Raw genomic sequence first — 20,757 nt, 5'->3', positions numbered from 1 at the left:
GGGAGGGTCAGAGCTCTGTCAGATACTAGTGGTGGTGACTGAAGCACTTCATTTTCTTCTTTCTGTCTTAATTATTAAGTTTCAAAAATGAGGATAGTAATATCAACTTTATAAGATTGCTGTAATAAACCCAGTAATGTATATAACAGGTCCTACCACACTATGCAGATTCTCAATAAAAATGTAGGTTTTCAGTGAAATGTATTTGCAGGAATAGTTGTGCATGATAGAGAAATTGCCTGGTCTTTCTTCCTGGTTCCTGGGAGATAAACTCTAAAACCATTGAATTGCCGAAGTGATTGAAGTATGTTTGTTATTCATGATTGGCCTCTTAAGCCCCACCTGATGGGTTATGTTAATGGCATGACTCAGAATGGGAGCTGGCCAGCCAGGAAGACCAACCAGATGATTAGAGGGTTGGGGTTTTGAGCCACAAGATATCAGCCCGATCTCTTAAGAGAGAAAAGAGGCTGGAGATTGAGTTAAACTACATGGCCAATGTTTCAGTCAATCTGCCTACATAATAAAGCCTCAAGAAAAAGTCTGCACACCAAAGCTCAGGTAAGCTTCCCTGGGTGATAATACTCTGCGTATTGTCACACACTGATGTGCCAGTTGGGTACCACATCTCTCAGGGTGAAAGAAGCTTCACTTTTGGGACCCTCCCAGACCTTGTTTTATGCCTCTCTCCCTTTATCACATTCCCATTTGTATTCTTTTGCTATAATAAAGCTGTAATCCTAAGTATTGTGCTTTCTAGCAAATCGTCAGTTCTGAGGGGGAGTCTGTGGGGAATCTCCATATTTATAGCCAGCTTATCAGAAGTGATGGCAGCCCTGGGGACCTCCAAACTTGTGGCTGATGACTAAAGTGAGAACTGCCTTGTGGAGAACTTAACTTGAAGTTTGGCCAGACTCTGGGTCAGTTGCTTAAGCATGTATATGAAAAATTTAGACTTATATAAAAGGTAAACTGATAGTAATGTTTGACTTTGCAGTCTTTCTAGAATATGTCAAATGTAATTTGATTATAGACCTTCTTTTAGCAAATTTTCAGAAACATCTTCATTGAGTAATGTTGAAGAAAATAAACATGTTCAACAACTAAGATGTTGAGGTAGAGATGTAGGTTAGAATTTTCCAAGTTATCTTATAAAATCCTAATACCAGTGCTTTGTTCTTTGTTTGCATTTAAAGAATCTAATCATCAGAGATGTCAACAACTCCTGTAGTTCACACTTAACTGTGACAGTTTGGATTTGAGCCCTTTGAAAACTGGAACCACATCTCGCATAATTCCATGTAGCACAGGGCCTGGCACATGGTAAGTATTCAATATAAACTTTGGCTTAACTTTCTCAGTCAACTAAGAAAAGAACAGGGTTTGATCTTAACAATCAAGGATTGTAGATTTGTTCCCTAGAACTCTACTATATCTATCATTTAATTCATCACTCAATTTTATTGCTTCCCTACACCCCTGGAAATTTTGTGATGGTTTGGAAGTTTATTTTGCTTGCCATGGTGTTTCTAGCGCCCAGTATGGTAATTGGAACAGAGTGGATCCTCCATAAATATTTTTTGAATGGATACCCTAGTGTTAAAAGGAGTTTCTCATTCATAGAATTTATGTTTTCCATAGTGTGAACGTAGGCAAGTAAAATTTATTTGTAGAGAATACAAATGAATGTTTCTTTACATTATTTTAAAAGTATAACTAAGTATTTTTGAAAGCAGAGAATGGGCATGCAGTATTTCCCATAAAATAAGCACAAGCAAATTTAATAAATTTTAAGCTGTATTAACCTCTCAGAACAAATAAAGGAAAAAGTCTGTAGATTTAAAAAACAGCCAAAGACATTTCACTGTGACAGCTAATCTTTAATGTTATCCTGTTTGATTTTTCTACCAGCCCATATAAGTGTAGTACTTTTTATGTTGCATGTGAATTTTTCAGATTGATTGTTTCTCCTTACCAAAATATCTATAGGGAAAAATTTCCAAGATCAGTTGTCATTCAACTCACAATTTCTCTTTGGTTGCACAGACACTATTTCTGGCTAAAGGATCATCCAGATACCCTGTCCTTTTATATTTACACAGGACTTACCTTTTCTGAGGGTCACCTGTGCCAGCTATGACACATTATGGAATACAGCCCTGTTGAAAGACCCAGTAAGAATATAATGACCAGTTTGTTTTAAAGTACACGAAAGAAAGACAGCAGACAGGGTCTCATGAGAAGTGACATTCTGTAATTACCTCCCCCTATCAAAAGAAAAACAATTCCTAGAAATTAATGAATACAGCAAGAGTCTATTTCCTATCTTAACTCTCTTAATTGCAAAAGTGGATCAATTTAAAAAAAGACTACGCTAGCAAAACCCCTCTCTTAAGGTTTTGTCCCTCAATTCTCTAGTCATCAAATCAATATATATATATAAGCATACCATGAAACTGTTTTTACCTTCTGAGATGAGGTAGACCAGCTCCACCATCAGTGCCCCCATGAAACAACCAAAACCATTGAACAGCGTCAAACAATTCATAAAGTTTCCTCTGATGGTACTTGGATCAAATCTGTATGATATTACAGAGACTGAGAAGAAAAAAGGTCAGAATTTAGAATTCTTTAAATTTTAAAATACTTTCACAGATATTCTTCAAATTAGTATTGATCATACCTCAAAGAAAGTTTACCAAAACAGGCAAAATTTCTGTTGGACTTTGTTAAAGTTACTATAGTAAGCTATATTATGATGTTACAATTTACAGATGTCTACAAGGAATAAAAAATGGCAAAATATATTGCTGTAATGGTACAAGGAAAATTTGATTACTGGTGGTTGAGTGTCCCAATATATTCACCCAAATTTCACCTCAATTGGAACATTTCTTATGAATTTTGGATTGAGCTAAGGCTTGTACTGGTTAATATCATGGCAATCTATCAATAAGGTCTATGATTCTGTACTTCCATATACATCATTAGGTTCCCTATAGAGATCTTGAATTTATCATAGAAAACTAGCATGGAGGTTAACAGCATGGGCTCTGGAGTTAGATAAGCTTATACTAAAATCTTGGGTCAACTGTTTACTACCCCTGTGATTTTAAGTATGTTACTTAAACTTCCTAAGCCTCAGTGTTCTTCTCTATAAAATGAGAGTAAGACCATTACTCACTTGCTGAGGTGCTGTGACTGTTACTTGCTATAATATATGTAAAGTGTTTATTACAATGCTGAATAAGTTTAGCTATTTTTAACAGTATTAATTTTACCAAATCAAATAGCCCCTAACTACTTGTGTAAGGCACTGTGCAAAGCCCTTTATATGCATTTAAATTATCCCAGTTAAGAAGAGACAGTAGCTTAAGCATTGGGTCTCCAAAACGGTTATCTTTTCCCCCCCAAGTCATCGTTGGAGTAATAGTAATGATGGTGGTAAGAGGTTGAAAGAAAATCACGGAGCAAAGTTCTTTTTAATTTTCGCTTAAAAATAATTTTTTCAATATCAGAAATAAACAAAATAAGTATATATAATTTTGTACATTCCATATCAACATAACTATGTTAAAATACGCATGGCAATCTAAGGGATAAAGCTAAAATATGAAGCTGGAACATGAATACATGGGAGTTTATTGTACTCATCTCTCTCTTTTGTATATGAGTGGCAAAATATTGTAAGTAAACACATTAAATAGCATGAACAGTTTTAGCTTTGACTGGCTGAATTATTGGATTTTTACTCTTTTGAACTTTGCAAATTTTTCTACAATGAGAGCTAGTAGATAAACACTAAAGCTCTTTTAAAAAAGAAATGTGGTGATAGAAAACTGATATACCGTAAGCACTAAACTTTTAGTTTCCCTCTCTCTAAGAAGAATGAGATTTTATTACCTTCTCCCTTCCCTCTCAGGAAGACTTCACCCCTGGTTTCTCTGTACTTTTACCCCAGTAAAACTGCATTTGTCCAGCACTTTTTTTTTTTTGGCGGTATGCGGGCCTCTCACTGTTGTGGCCTCTCCCGTTGCGGAGTACAGGCTCCGGGCGCGCAAGCTCAGCGGCCATGGCTCACGGGCACAGCCGCTCGGCGGCATGGGGGATCTTCCCGGACTGGGGCACGAACCCGTGTCGCTTGCATCAGCAGGCAGACCCTCAACCCCTGCGCCACCAGGGAATTCCTGTCCAGCACTTTTAAATGAACTTACTAACACCTAATGTCAATGTATTCATGTTCCTTCCTGTTTTCAATTAACATTTCTGTTTTGCTTTCTGTGTGTTCTCCACGTGTTTTTATTTATCATTTGATAAACATTTAAAGGAGTCTCTGTGCTCCAGATGTGCTGAGTTCTGGGGCCGAGGGTGGGAAAAAAGCATCAGTACATCGTTCCTGGATTTTAAACTCTGGGAGGGCAGAAAGCAGAGATATGCACAATACTAACGGCGGTGCTAACTGCGCACTTAATACCACACATAGTTACTGGAGATGAAGGTAATGATGGTGAGAAATAAAATGCTGTGAAGAAGGGCTTCAAATATCGGCACCAGGAGGCCGTGGGTACCAGAGCTCTCTTGTGCAGTGCAAACCACCAGCAGGAGCCCGAGGCCAAGCTTGCAAGGTTTGTTCAGAAAGATCCAAAGGAGAGTACGAGGAAAATGCTGAAGAGGCTTTGGGAAGAAATGATTCATGGCTATAAAAAGGATGTGGCTTATGAACTTTCCTCTTTATAAATATGAGGAGACAAACAATGGGCAGAAAGACGAAGTAGGCCGATTTCTTTCACTGAGAAAAAGCAGAAACTCTACAAGCCCAGTATTACTTTGCTAGTTAATTATTAATCCTGTGCTTTTCTTGCTAGAACTTCTGGTGCGGTATATAATTCATGAACACACTTTGCCAGCTCTCTGCCTGCTGGTGAACCTCTCTTTGATGTCATTTCCATCGTTTTTGAAAGCCTCCGGTTCCCTTTTATAGGACTTAGCACTTCTAGTCCTCTGATCTCCAATTCCAGGCGTCTACTTGCATGTTCTGATCTTTTTCGACTTTGGTGATCACCAGCTTGATTTTTTAGGCTCCATGATACTTCTTTTGGCATGTTGTAGTATAGATATGATCAACAAGTCTGCCACTATTCTAAAATTCTCATTTTACTGTGAAGACACTGTAGAAAATATTCAGTGTACGGGAAAGCTGGTCTTCTTGCCAAAGAGAGCTGAAATGTGTCTCCAGGTGGAGGGTGGTTAGTGTTTTGCAAAGATGCCCCATCACAGCATATGCGGGATCTACAAACTATAGGGCCAGAACTGCCTTCCTGACGCACCTGGTGCTAGGAACTCGTTGCCGGAAATTTCTTTTACTCCAGTTGTTCTTAAACAGTTAAAATGTGTTTATTGCATTTGGTGAGGGGTTATTTTGAACATGTGGAGAAGCACCGCAGAACTAGAAAATGGAACTTTATACTACTTCAATTTTCAGGTCATTTTCCTTCCTCATCCCTAAAAAGCTTCAGCTTTGAATCTCATGTTACCCAATTATATCACCTAATATTTCTCTTTTGTGCTGTCAGCCACCAATCGCTAAGACATTTTCCTCTATTTTTCAAAGTCATCGGCTCCCCTCTAATGGTCACACTCTCCAGTTCCACTTCTGCCTTAATCCTCGGCAATTTTAACGCACACATACATATAGATCATCCTCCCAAACTTCCATCCTGCCATCTCTTGGTTTCCCAGTTCCTGACCTCCTTTCCAATGTCCTTGTCCTCCACTTGACATCAGCCACTCACACCCATGTCACCACCCTGAATCTTGCACCCCAGACCAGAGTTGTTGAACTACAGTCAGGTAAGGTCCAGCCTGCCACCTATTTATAAATAAAGTTTTATTGGAACAGAGCCACACCCATTCACTGTATATTGTCTCTGATTGCTTATACACCACAATGACAGAGTTGAGTAGTTGTAACAGAGAGTAGAGTATAAAACTTAACCATTTACTATGTGACACTTTTAAGAAAATGTTTGCCAACCCATGCCCTAGAGTAATAATTGTCACCACTCCATAATCTCAACTTTGGTGCCTTCCCCTCTGACTACCACCTTCCATCTTCCCAGCTTATTTCTTGACTACTCAACCACCAGAATGCTTGTCCTCCTTCAGGGCCTCCACTCCATTACTCCTTTTATTATTTTCACCTCTTTCATGCCCTTCGTGTTCTCACTACTCTTTTACTCCAAGTTAAGTTCCACTGGATGAGTTAAGTTCAACTGTCAGAGTCACTATTCTTCCACATTCCCTCATTTCTTTGCCTGTCTCTTGCTTTCTGGACATTGATTGGCAAAACAATTCTTTATCTGCTATCTCTGCTCCTGTATCCATGCAGTCTAATGTGGCTGGAGAAAACCTTATAACTCCGTTGACCAATCCATTTAAAATTCCTGCCCACAAACCTCAAATGGCCTCCTTATGCTCTGTGGTAACTTCTATATTATCTCCCTGGTTCCTTCACTCCCCATTGTTCTAGACAACGACTACACGCCTTTCCCCTCTCTTCCAACCCCCAACATGTCCTCCTTCATCCTCAGCTCATGGCTTGGCATCCTGCTTCACTAAAGATATCGAATTAGCTGGAAGAGAATTTCCATAGAATCTCCACACCATGAGTTTCTGCATCTACACACTCTGACTTCCCAACTGTCCCCATTGATGAACTATGCTTGCTACTGTGTAAGCCAAATTCTCAACTTGTATTTTCCTGACACCATCAACTTTCCCTCTCTGTTGAATCATTCCCACCAGAATAATCTGTGATGCCATCATTTTTCTTCCTTAAAAGCAATACAAATAAAAAACCCTTTCTTAACCCCGTTCCTTGTCAGCTACTGTTTCATTCCCCTGTTTCCCTTTGTAGCAAAGTTTTTCAAATGAATCGTCTCCAATTCTTCTTGTCCCGTTATCCCTTAAACGTATTCTGGTCAGGCTTTTGAACGTTCCCATTCTGGGCATACAAAAAACTCTTGCCAAAATCAACCATAGCCCATAGATTGTTTAATTCAATAGTCAATTCTCAGTCCTCAGCTTGTTTGATCCATCAGCATTTGACACAGTTGATCATTCCCTCCTCCTGGATACCTTTTCTTCATTTGACTTTTAAGATGTTGCATTCTTGGTTTTCTTCTTTTCTCAGGTTCTTTTCTATCTCCTTTGCAAATTTCTCATCTCCTGAATGTCTTCATAATGGAGTGCCTCAGGGCTCTCAGTTCTTGAATCCTCTTCTCTGTCTACACCGACTTCCTATGTACCCTGACTCCCTTGGTGATCTCAACTAGTCCCATTACTTTAAATACCACTGAAATGCTTATGACTGTCAAATTGCATCTGTCCCCTACTTCAGTACCAAATCATAGGCTTGGATATCCAATGCCCTTTTTGATATCTCTGTTTGACAGCTCATCCTCAACATGTCCAACATGAAACTCGTGATCTTCTCCTCAAGGCTTGCTGCACCGGTAGCCTGTTATCTCTCTATAGATGTCAACTCCATCCTTCCAATTGCTCAGGTCAACAACTTTGATGTCATCGCTAACTCCCCCTTTCACTCTAGTGGTCTGTCTTCAAATATGACTAAACTTTGACTATTTCTCACTACCTATACTGCTTCTTCCTGTTCTGAGACACTCATTGGTCTTCCTTAGATTAGTACCTCCATGTATCTATCCTTTTCCTCACTATAGTATATTCTCTACAGCAGAGAGAGGGTTTTTCTTTTTTTTTTAAGTGTGAGTAATATCATGTCACTCCTTTTCCCATGTCACTCAGAGCCCAAGTTGTAGTCTTTTTTTTTTTTTTGCGGTACGCGGGCCTCTCACTGATGTGGCCTCTCCCCCCACAGGGCACAGGCTCCGGACGCGCAGGCTCAGCGGGCCATGGCTCACGGGCCCAGCCGCTCCGCGCATGTGGGATCCTCCCGGACCCGGACACGAACCCGTGTCCCCTGCATCGGCAGGCGGACTCTCAACCACTGCACCAGCAGGGAAGCCCCAAGTTGTAGTCTTTACAATGGCCACTTTTACTCATCTCTTACCAGTTTCTCTCTCCTCACTCCTCCACTGCATGAGACTCCTTGCACTTTCTTGCCAGACCACACTCCCATCTTTGCATTTACTGACTGCTTTTCCAGCAATGATATTCTTTACATATATCCATGTGGATGACTCCCTCAACTATTTCAAGTCTCTGCTCAAATGTCACCTCTCACTGGGGTCTATCCTGACCAATCTCTTAATGCTGCAACCTGTTCTCTCCCTACTTGGCATTTCTGATTCCCCTTATCCTTTTCTATCTTTTCTTCTTTAGCACTCATCAACTTCTAACATGCTCTGTGATTTATTTATTACATTTATTGTGTATTACCTTTCTCCCCTTGGTAGAATATAAGTCCTACAATGGCAGAAATGTTTTCTTTCTTTTTTTTAAGCTGATGTGTCTTAAGTTCCTGGAGCAGTGTCAGGCATATTGTAGACGCCCACACAGTATTATTTGAATAAACAAAAACAAGTTATGAGATAGCTGGGGTATACACTGCCATGATTAAGACGTAATTTGAAGTGTTTTCTTTTTTTTTTTTTTTCTTGCGGATCATCTTCAATGTCCACCATGACTTAACGGGGTAAAAAATGTCCACTGAAATTTGGAAAGTGATCCACTGTGCTTGCTTTCTCAGTGCTAACAATGTAGGACACTGTCAGTAATTTGAATAGTATATTTTTATTATACTCAAATAGAAATGGCTATAGAGTTCATCCATTCATTAGTTTATTCAATCTAGTTTATAAAATATACTTATTTATCACCTACCATATATGTGTACTTTTCAGAACACGGAAGAATACAGAGATGAAAAAGAAAGATCAGAAAATGTACTTCAAGACTGTACATTCTCATGGTGAGAGGCAGGCAATAAACATACACTTATAAATAAGAAAATTTTTGATTCTCACAAGTGTTATTTTAAAAAAAGTGGAACAGGGTAATGGACTGGAAGATGATGGGATGACCAGGGAATCCTCTCTGACGAGATGATCTTTGAGAAAACTCAATAATGAGGAGAAGCCAGCTGCTTGAAGAGGAAAGAAAAGAGATTCTAGACAGAGGAAGTTCAAAGGCCTTGGGGCAAAAATAAGTTTGACACCTTAGAAACACAGAATGAAGATCATCAAATTTCTAGTGAAGCGGTCGGGGAAAGAATGTTCTAGAATGTGGTTGGAGCAGTACACGGAGGCCGAATCACGTGGAGTCTTACTCACCATTTAAGAAATTTATCTCCAAATCCCTATTGTGGAATTTTAAGCAGGGGAACGACAGGACTGATGTTTTAGAAAGAGCAGGATAGCTGTTAAGAGAATGGTCTCAGGCAGGAGAGGAAGCAGGGAGACAAGTTAGGAGGTTCAGAAAGAATTGAGATTAGAGGACTTCCCTGGTGGTCCAGTGGTTAAGACTGCATGCTCCCAATGCAGGGGGCAAGGGTTCAATCCCTGGTTGGGAAAGAACTTGCATGCCTTGTAGCATGGCCAAAAAAAAAAAAAAAAAGGAATTGGGATTAGAGACCAGGTGGATAGCAAAGGACATAGTGAGACAGAGCCAGATTTATTTGTCATTTTTACAAGTTTTATTTTTAGTGAAGTACAGTTGATTTACAATGTTGTATTAATTTCTGCCATACAGCAAAGTTTATTCAGTTATACATATAAAGACATTTCTTAATGATTTTTTTTCCATTATGGTTTATCTCAGGATATTGAATATAGTTGCCTGTGCTATATAGTAGGACCTTGTTGTTTATCCATCCTATATGTAATAATTTACATCTGCTAACCCCAAACTTCCAGTCCTTCCCTCCCCCACCCCCTCCCCTCTGGCAACCACAAATCTGTTCTCTAGGTCTCTGAGTCTGTTTGTGTTTCATAGATCAATTCATTTGGAGACAGGGCCAGATTTAGATTATATTTCAGAGTAAAGACAAAGACTTGCTGTTGGATTGGAGGTGAGAAGTAAGGAGAGAAAAGGGACCTAGGACGACTGGTGAGAAAGACACGATTCTGCCCACACTGCCAAGTCTCCTGGTGCTCACATTGTGGTAGGTGTGGTAGAAAGAGTTATGAGCCGGACATCTGTGCTTGAGCCCTGAGTCTTGGACTATTAATTTATGTGAAAGATAGTAACAAAAATAACAGCATACATTACTGCTGCTAATACTGAGTGCTGTCTATATATTCGACACTCTGCTTTTTTCCTTTACGTGAAATATTTCACTTAGTCCTTACAATATCCCTTCCCCATTTTATAGATGATGAGAAAGGCTCAGAAATGCAGAATAATTTTGCCAAGGTCACACAACCAGTCAGTGGCTGAAGTGGGTTTGAATTCAGATCTGCCTGACTTTAAGACCATGGATATTAACGGCTATGCTGTACTGCCTTCCAGAAGAGTGATTCTTGATTTTACAGTTCCAAACACCCTTTCACGTTTTCTGTCATTTAATTCTCAAGAAGTAGGCTTCATTCCCATTGACTGTTACACTGATGCTGTGATATAAGGAAGGATTATAATTATTTCCATTTTAAAGATCTAAAAGGTGAAGCTTAGTGGTTAAATGAATTTTTAAGGTCACACATGTAGTAAGTGACAAAGCTGTAAGTCAAAACAAAGTCTCTGGTCCCTACCCCATGAGCTCTATAGAGGAAAAGTCAGTTGACTTAGTTTGACCTCAGCTTCCAGATGGGTAAATCAGGGATGGGTGGACTAAATGATTTATACTACATGATCTGCCTTTTGAAGTCTATGTGTGTAAGTGCCTCTCTGGCTTTTGTGTGTTGAACCACAGTTGCTTAGCTGGCTGGGCATTTCCTGACTGCATTCACTCATCACCTTCATACATCACCTTTCTTCACATCTAACCTATAAAATTCTGGCTGACTACGTCCAACAGTTTTCTGGAAACATCAGGGAAGTCACAAATATTTGTGTGGTGGCATTCTTTTATACTTCTGTTGTATTCCTTGTAGTGTTAAACAGTGATAGCCACATTTTAGAATCTCATAAAACCTTTTATTTCATGTGGAATGAAATGATTTAAAATTATAAAAAAGAAGTCTAACATATATATGACTGTAATGACACAATTTTATTTTGACTTTTTTCAAAGAACTGCTTCAGTATCATATATATGTATGTGTATGTGTGCACGTATGTATATATAAAATATATATTTCTTTAAGGAATTTAAGAATAACTGAAGATAATAGAATCATTGAAGATTTTAAACAAGGGAAATGGTAGAATTGTCATTTAGGATAATTATTCAAAAGGTTGTGAATTGAGTAGCTAGAACAGGAGAGATGTTAAAGGTAGGAAGAGTTAGGAAGTTATAAAAATAATCTTGGTAAAGTATAATTGGTGCTTGAGTTACAATCAGGATTCCCCATACAGGGAACAATAAGGAAGATAGAAATATAGGATGCAATAGATCACACTGGTAAATACACACACACACTCACACACACACACACATTTCTGTGCAAGAAGTCACAGAAATATTTTGATGAATTTTAAAGTGGCTAGTTTAATTAATATCAGCCATCTAGATATGCCAGAAAATGCTTGATTTTTAATAAAGTTACTTTGAACCTGTCTTATGAAACACTAGTGATCCCACTTAATTTAGTGTAATTTAATTTAAAGACATTGAGTTGTCTGGAAAATTGACTCAAATTTTCATTGCTTTGCATACTTATATACTCTGAAAGTACATTAGAAATGTCATTCTTGGAGGGAGTATATATGTGAGTTTATCTATGAATGAGAGGGAGCGGGGTGGGAAGAGGGAAGGGAGAAGAGGAGAGTTTTCGTCTGCATATGTCAGCGGTGTCTTCTAGATTTTAGCAAAGTTTTTTCCTCCTGTCTTGTATCTGACCAAATGATCACTGCCTTTAACCAAGTTAGTAAATCTTACGTTCCATTCTATCTATATTCAGGTAGAATTAATGATAGTCTGTATGTAGTAAAGGAAGAAAGAGTAATTATACATTTTTTAAAAATGAGGGTGATGCATAGGCTTGTTCTGAAGCATTGTGGGAAATCTCCAGGGTGGGACTAGATCTCCAGCTGCTTGAAGTGATGTGTTCTGTGTGAAGACTCAGTGTGTTCTAACAGGTGGTGAAAAAATTGTTACTCACAGGCTGGGTTGACCAGAGTTTCAGCCCCTCCAAGTAAAATGTATTGAAGAACCAGGTGGAAACAGGGCATGGAGGAAATGGTGGCAACTTTGCCTGAAAGAGACTGCTTGACTGGATGGAAGTGCTTTCTGTGTATTTCAAAGAAGCCAGCTACCATCACAGATAATGCAGCAGAAAGATTGCCAGCAACTGAAGAAAAAGTGAAAAAGAAAAAAAAAATTTAAAGAGCCTCCAAATCAATGTAATAGGCTATAGCATTTCTTACACATGGACAGTAGAGGATGTATCCTCAACATCTGTTGTTTTTGCTGATGTTCCAAGGATATCCAGACGCCAGCTAACTGTGTTGTGTGATTTTCCTGTGCTCAGGCTCTGGTCTCTCAGAAATGGCTACATGAGTTCCCTATTTCCTGACTTACTGGTTACATGGCCTCAGTTATTTAACCTCATTATCTCTTTCCTCAGCTCTAAGATGGGGTTAAAGACACTTACTTTGTAGGATGGCTGTGAGATTTAAAGACAATGTACAGTTATTATTGTCATGGTTCCTGGTAGCAATTAGTAGCAATTATTATTGAAGCTAAAGCAATGGTTTTGAACTTTTATCCTCAGATAAGTTATATTATTCTGATAACTTTTTTAGATATATCTGAATCAAAAATGATTTGGGAAAATTTTAAATAAAATGATCTCTTTATAAGATTTTAATTATTATTGAAAAACAGTTTTGAAATAACCTGTAAGCATCATCAGTCCTCAGTTTTCTGACATTTCTCTAATCTTTTCAGAAAAAGTAAAGCAGCTGTTACCGAATTAAAGACTAGAAACTTTGGCTTAGGAAAAAAATATTAAAGGTGAATTAACTAGGAAACAGACATAAATGGAAGCAATTATTCAGATAGTGGTTCAGCTTTTCTCTTTTACTTTTAAGGAATTATCTAGGAATTTTTGGTTGAAAATGAGTAGAGATTTTGTTACAGTTTTGGTACGGTTTATATCTACCGCAACCATTCCATTTCTCAATTTATCATTCCTATTACTGGACTTAATCCCATTGTTAGAGCAGAGGCAAACTTTAGCTTGATGGAATTTACTTGAAATTTAGAGATAGTCACCTTTCGCTAACTTGCATAAAATTTCAGATAAGGCAAAGCTTTCAATTCCGAAAAATCAATCTAATGTTTAAATAGCTTAATGTTTGTTTTGGTTGATAGAGAAACTGGTAGGTAAATTTTTTGATTGTATCTCAGCATTTAAATGTATCCATAAAATCTGCTCTTTACTGAGACCTCAAGAAATAGAAGGTGTAAAAAGGGAGGAAATCTGAATAAGAGAAAATTTGAGGAATTTTAAAATTTATTATTACTTTAAATCAGGTTCCACGAAGGCCCATTCATAATGAAGTAGAGATTTTGGTTCTGTTAACAGTTCATATTTAAAAAAGGAATTTTAATATTATCTACCTTTAAGATAAAATTCATCACAGGATTTATCTAGATTACTTGGCATGTTAAGACTCACCAGAAAGAGACCTGAAATGTCAATTCAATTTAATATTTACTCTGTTACCGCTATATGTAAAGCAGTTTGCTAGGGCAGTTGGGGCCAGATTTGGCCCATGAGTGTAATGGTTGGCCAAACCTTAGTTTAGTCATCAGGTTTTATGGCTTACTGATGAATTTTAGCTCTGACTTGATGCGGAATTGTGGCATTTTTACCTGGGCCTCTGTTTCCTGTACATAGGCATGAAATGTGAGAGAGAAGTCTCTTGGCCTCTTGCTCTGTCCTTGAAACTCAAAGTATAGTCCCTGATCAACAGCTTAGGGATCACCTGGAAGCTTGCTAGACATACAGAATCTCAAGCTTCATCCTAGAAAGACTGAATCAGATCTGCATTCAACAAGATCCAAGAAGATTTCTACACACGTTAAACTTCTCTAGCATAGAGCGCTCTGAGACCAGGTCTAGGAAAGCCCAATGAAAGATAGTTCTCCAATTTCAAGCAAAGCACGAATATTTAACTCATTTGCCTAGATATTTTAGGGCAAAGTGTATTTTACCTGAAGCATCTAGGTAACTACATTTGCTTTTTATTTGCTGCTGCACTCCAGTGCAAGTGAAAAATGGCTTTTTAAAAATTCATAACAAAGTTGGATTCCAACCTAAATTTAATCTGCTCCATTTTTATTCCTAACTTCTATTAGATCATAACTCGTCCAAAGCAGAGTGCAGTTTATCAGAATGTACACATTTTACACCTCTAGCAGATCTGTATTTACAAGATAAAGCACATGGTTCCAAAGGAGATATTATATTCAGATAAATAATGTATGTTTTAATATTGGCTGTGTGATTGTAGACAGGTCTATAAAAGTCTTAAAGCTCTTATAGTTTGTTCTATTATCCCACCATGTAATAATTTTCCAACCTAGACCACAACGAAATTTTTAAAAGTCAGAATTTATTCAAACATTTCGGTTGTACTTGCCATTTCCTATTGAAGCAGAATCTAATACTACAATATAGATATGTTAAGATTCTTCCATTATTGGTTAAATTTACCTCACTGAGAAAACTATGGGTTTTTTTATGTGTAGTTTGATGTATGAGTCTCTGATGTGTAACACAACAGTAAGTATGGAATTCTACTGAATCCTTGAGAAATTGCCCTTGGATCCATGATTTTGGAAAATTCTGAGGATATGAAATTAGCTGATGTAAGAATATACTGGTGTCCATAAAACACTCTTATAGAGACAGCTGTGATTTTATCATCATACACGTCTGCTGCCTTTGTGGAAGATCCTTCTCACCCACTATTAGAATGGCATACGTTTTTGGCTTTATTGTTTCTCCTGCTAGTGGTATGTTCCTGTATTTGAATTGAGCTATCCATATTCTGTCTTTCGTTTCTCTTTAGACCACTCGAAACTCATTTCAGGAGATTCGGCTTCAGTTTGCGTTTAACCTTCTGAACCTGGAACAGGTAACTCATTTACATGGAGATCAGTTATACAAGTGTATCTGTAAGGTATAAATTATTGCTTCAGATGGTTTACTAGATGGTCGGCCTCAAATTTAATTCCAGTGTTCATGTCAACTTTAAAAGTAAGAACCTGAGAACATTAACGTGCTTTTATTAAACACGTGAACAACCGAAAGAACGAGTTATTCAGGCTAGATATTTGCACGTTACTTCTTTTAGCGTTTATATACTTCCTCTCGCCAGGTATTTTGCGATGGGTATACACTGTGATGTTTCTTGGAAAAATGTCACAGTTCTAAAAACTATAATAGAGAAAAAGTAGTTTTGATGAAATAATCCTACTTTCAATGAAGGTGATTGGATCTCTGACTTGGTTTTTAATTTATCAAGCATTTTGATTACAACCAAAAAGAAATTTTATATCACTGCCAATTATTAGGACTCGTAGAAGTTAGTGGTTACACAAGAAGGAAACAACACCTCGGCTATACCTATATCATAAAAGACTTTAAGTTAGAATTTGAATTTTCAAGTTTTATTTTAAAGAGGAAGGTCTGGCAGATATTTGAATATACTTCATCTGCATTTCAATATCAATGCTACTTAAAAGCCCAGATAATTGCTACCTGCTGTGTTGTACACACTCTGCTTTGTATAAGGCTTAATAACAATCTTAATTAGGCTGATTTTAGTCAGATCAATACTTGTGTGTGTCAGCGCTAGCTACTAAAGCACAGACTGCAGGGCTTTAGCTAATGGTAAGGAAAGGAGATACTCATGGTGTAAATATTTTTGAACCGAAAAAGGCTAAAACAAAGGATATCCAACGATGACAGAGGATAAATCACAGTATCACTGATTCTAGATTTTTAGTGTACTAAGATTGACTTTTAAACAGACAAATCTGTCACATGTAACGTTAGGAAAATACAGTCTTGATGAAACACTCTGAGCGTATCAAACCTTTGCCTTTCACAGTTCTGGAAGGTTTGGAGATTTTTTTATTGTTGGTACTTTGGTACACTTGTTGTTTTCTTTAGCTGATAAACTCAAGAATGTCCTATCTTGAATAAGAAACTCCTCTTTCGTTGCACTGTTTATGAGCTAGATGAAGGAAAGTGAGCTCATTTTTTTCCCTTTATTAAATTTCTAGTTTGACCAACTGAATGAGATTTCTCTATCCCTCACTCTTGGCCGGGGCTGTGATTATCCATGTCAAACACTAGGCATCGTCATTGTCTATACCATCTGCCTCCTTAAACGTGATGGGGAACGACTGAATGTGAAAGGGAGTGGTGGACTCCAGGAGCAACTACTCATTGTGATGACAAAATTTTTCATTCACTTCGTAGCCTTAATTGGAAATTGCAGTCAGGATTCCAAATTAACACTGATAACTTCTGTAATCTAAGAACTCTGTATGGCTGGTAAGTGGAATAATGATGATGATGATGGTGATGATGATGATGCAATGAGCTTAGAATCAGAAGGTCTGAATTCAAATAAGACATTATCTTTGAGACCCTTGACCTAGTAAATGATGAATTATCGTGAAGTTAAGTGGGTATGTATATGAAGGTGCCTAGGTTCCAATTAGGAATTCATAATATTTGTATGTTCATAATTTATATACTTATATACTTCACTCAATTTTCAAGGTACTTGGGTTCAAAGTGAAAGTAAATTTTAATGTTAGATTAATTTCAGTTACGTAGATTACTATCAAAAAGTACCCTAGGTTTATGTTTATATGTCCTGATAAAACTTATCATCTTCCATAATCACAGGCAGAATATGGAAACTTAAGCAAACATTAGTTAAAAAGATGCATACCTCTTTATATTCCCATAGCAAAATATTATGCAAATAAGTGAACAAGTATGTAAATGAACAAATGAATGGAGTCTGGCTTAGAAACAACTGAATTCAGTATTCTGTATGCAGAAGAATATAACTCAGTTTTTTTAGATGAATCTAGTTTTCTTTCTTTTTCCTGCCCAATAAGTCTGTTACCACTCTTCATAGGAATATTTAGTTCATTAACATCAAACAATATGTTAGATAACTCTGTCTAACTTTCCTCTATCCAGAAAAGCACACACACACTTCTTTAAGAATAGACATGATTTCAAATATGCAAGAGTGGAGAATTGTCCAAGAGAAAGTTGCTCATATTTCAAGTGAATTTAAGATTTCTTATTCTCAGGATTTTTTTTTTTTTTTTTTTTTTGGCTGCACAGCATTGCTTTTGGGATCTTAGTTCTCCAACCAGGGATTGCACCTGAGCCCTCGTCTGGTCAGCAGTGAAAGTGTGGAGTCCTAACCACTGAACTGCCAGGGAATTCCCAGGAAGGATTTTTTTTTTTTTTTTTTTTTGGCGGTACACAGGCCTCTCACTGTTGTGGCCTCTCCCCCTGTGGAGCACAGGCTCTGGACGCGCAGGCTCAGCGGCCATGGCTTATGGGCCCAGCCGCTCCGCTGCATGTGGGATCTTCCCGGACCGGGGCACGAACCCGCGTCCCCTGCATCGGCAGGCGGACTCTCAACCACTGTGCCACCAGGGAAGCCCCCAGGAAGGATTTTTAAAGTAGTTCTTTCAGTCATGTTGTATACCATATTTCTCTAAAGTAGCCCAATTAAAAAAATTTTTTAGTACTAAAGCATAATTTGGAAGCATAGACTCAATTTTCATGATTCTGTACAGGACTGCCAAAGTGTCTGGTATTTTGCAATGTAAATTTACCCCCATTTTCTTCTGCATTCAATATATTAATAGTACACTGGCTGTGGGTAGGTACGATGTCTTTTCTTTTGTATCCTCAAATAGTGTCGGGCATTCACTAATACTGTTTTGGATTTCACTGGCAGACAAAAAAAAGCACTTTTTAAGATTTAAGGACTGTCAAAACCTATTAAGATTTATAGTTTGCCTAAACCTATGACAATAAAGAATGTCAGGGTTACTGGCTTATGGAATAAATCAAAACAGAATATGCACTAAAGACCTCTACAGTTGAAGATAAAATAAACTAGGGAGAGTTTAGTCACTTGAGTTCTTTCCAAAAACAAATCTACTTTGTGATGTGATCTTGTTGATGGCTTTGGTAAATAGGAAGCACATACCCTAAAATTTAATTTATAAACAGAGGAACAGCAAAATATATAATAATGGGTTACTAGAAGACTGCTTGGTCTTCACAGATCTCTACAAAGGAGGAATTAAGAAGAACAACTGGTTAGCCAAGAGAAAAGAATCAGTTGCTTGACCTTGGCTATTTCAATGAAGTTATTTCTCAAGTAGATGATAACACATAAAGTTGCCATTGCATGCTATTTCTTTTTTTTTTTTTTTTTTTTTCGGTACGCGGGCCTCTCACTGTTGTGGCCTCTCCCGTTGCGGAGCACAGGCTCCGGACGCTCAGGTTCAGCGGCCATGGCTCACGGGCCCAGCCGCTCCGCGGCATGTGGGATCTTCCCGGACCAGGGCACGAACCCGTGTCCCCTGCATCGGCAGGCGGACTCTCAACCACTGCGCCACCAGGGAAGCCCCATGCTATTTCTTAAGCGTTTCAAACTCCCTTTGTTTTGTGTTTATACTCACCAAACAATGAGACCTGCCCCTTGCAAATGATGACTCAATATTAGTTAACATTTATAGAGCTTTCACTCTGTGTCCCAATTGGGCTCCAGGTACTGATATCACCCTGAATGATTTCAAAAGTCTTACAGAACAAAGGGACCCAAAATTTATCTCAGGCATGCCCCTCAATAAAAAAAATAAGTGAACTAGAAGACAAGAAAGGTTAAGTGGCTTTTCCAATTCACTCAGGAGCAGCTCAGTAGCAGAGCAGGGGCTGAGACCTCCATTTCTGGTCGTTAGATTGAGCCTGGTTTTCCTGTACCATCGTTTGTCGTCTTGTTCCACAGCAGCTCCTGAGGGACCACAGCGAGGCAGAGGAGAGTGTGACCAGAATGCTCCTCCTCTCCCATTTCATTGGAAGAAATTTTATTTTACAGTCTATTGATTGTGTTCTGAGTAAGAAGTCCTACATTTTTTTTCACTTAAAAAAATGGGAGTAGACCAAAGAATCCGCCTGCCAATGCAGGGGACATGGGTTTGATCCCTGGTCCAGGAAGATCCCACGTGCTGCGGAGCAACTAAGCCCATGTGCCACAACTACTGGGGCCCGCGCTCCTAGAGCCCGTGCTCCACAACAAGAGAAGCCACCGCAATGAGAAGCCCGCGTACAGCAACGAAGAGTAGCCCCCGCTCGCTGCAACTAGAGAAAGCCCACGCGCAGCAATGAAAACCCAATGTAGCCAAAAATAAATAAAATAAAATAATTATTAAAAATAGGAGTAGACCATAACAACAGCAAGGCTGTAATTATGTGAGGTAATGGAAGTGTTAACTAACCTTATTGTGATAAATATTTTGCAGTATAGACTTGCATCAATTCATGACACTGTGCGCCTTATACAGTATGTCAATTATATCTCAATAAAGCTGGAAAAAATGTTTGAAAATTACTGTTTTACACTTTACTATTGGAAGAAGTGCTATATTAAAGCTGTGAATACGACTTTTAGTAAATTTTTCTGCTGGTTCAGAAGTTAAAGCCTCCCAAATGTAGCTCAGCATTATTTTTTAGGTCCATTACCTGTGTTAATTTTTAAGAACATTCTCAGCATCGACTTAAGAGTAGAGACTGCTTTACTTGAAGAAGAAGAGGCCATTTGGTGGCATTGGAAGTTGCACCAAGTCTTTATGTGTGTCTTCTGAGGAAGCATAAAAGGATGAAAAGAAAATGGGACACTGATGTCTATGTAGAGATTTGAGAAGCTGGACATAATCACTCTCAAATTCACCTTCTTCCCAATTTGTCAAAATCAGACTACTCCAGAGCATATAGCTAGCTTAGATCCTAGTACAGTGTTTTTTTATTTTAAAAGTTGTAAACCATTCACTTGAAATGGTAAGTTGTACTTACTAATGCATGCCAACAGAAATGGGCCATCTCTCTTAGAGGGAAATAGGCAGGTGCTGAAATACTCCATTAAAGGAGCTAAAAGTAGTAGTGGTAGGATGCTGACGGCATTCATTACTGCAACTGGCAGAAGAAATCCACCCAAATTCAGGTTGGAATTCATGGTCTGCAGATAATATCCTGAAGGAATCTGTATTTGAAGGGGGAAAGAGCCATTCAGTAAGACAGTGGTTAAAGTAACTTTGGAGGAAGTGTCCTGTGGCAGATTTCTTGTCCCTTGCCAGTACTCTGTGACAGATGAGCTGGATGTTCCCCGGGTCTCCAAGGTCATGATTATGAACTGACAAAGGAGAGTAGGAACTGTGTCTAGTCTATTGACAATTCTACTGATTCTTTATGGACGAATTTTGTCATCTAGTCTATCTTCTTAATTTTCCTTGGAAAAGTAAAAGTGACCCTAATTTTGTGCTTGGGATGACACATAAGAAATCAAGTAATAAATTTTGCATATAAGCAAATAAGCTTTTTGTTTTTTCCCAACAAT

The 20,757-nt window shown here is 38.2% G+C and overlaps 1 protein-coding gene across 1 annotated transcript in view; it reads right to left on the bottom strand.

Moving 5' to 3' along the window:
- The window catches only part of SLC15A5 (solute carrier family 15 member 5), a 90,777-nt gene that overhangs the window by 26,839 nt on the left and 43,181 nt on the right, over positions 1-20,757 (bottom strand). Inside the window, exons 5-7 of the mRNA XM_032646771.1 lie at positions 20,217-20,403; positions 12,240-12,428; positions 2,467-2,598 (exon numbers count right to left, since the gene is read on the bottom strand). Coding sequence (XP_032502662.1) covers positions 2,467-2,598; positions 12,240-12,428; positions 20,217-20,403 — 508 coding nt within the window. The remainder of the gene's footprint in view (positions 1-2,466; positions 2,599-12,239; positions 12,429-20,216; positions 20,404-20,757) is intronic.

This window comes from Phocoena sinus, chromosome 10, assembly GCF_008692025.1.
Source record: "Phocoena sinus isolate mPhoSin1 chromosome 10, mPhoSin1.pri, whole genome shotgun sequence".
Classification (NCBI taxonomy): Eukaryota; Metazoa; Chordata; class Mammalia; order Artiodactyla; family Phocoenidae; genus Phocoena; species Phocoena sinus.
This window is presented reverse-complemented; position numbering and strand designations above follow the sequence as displayed.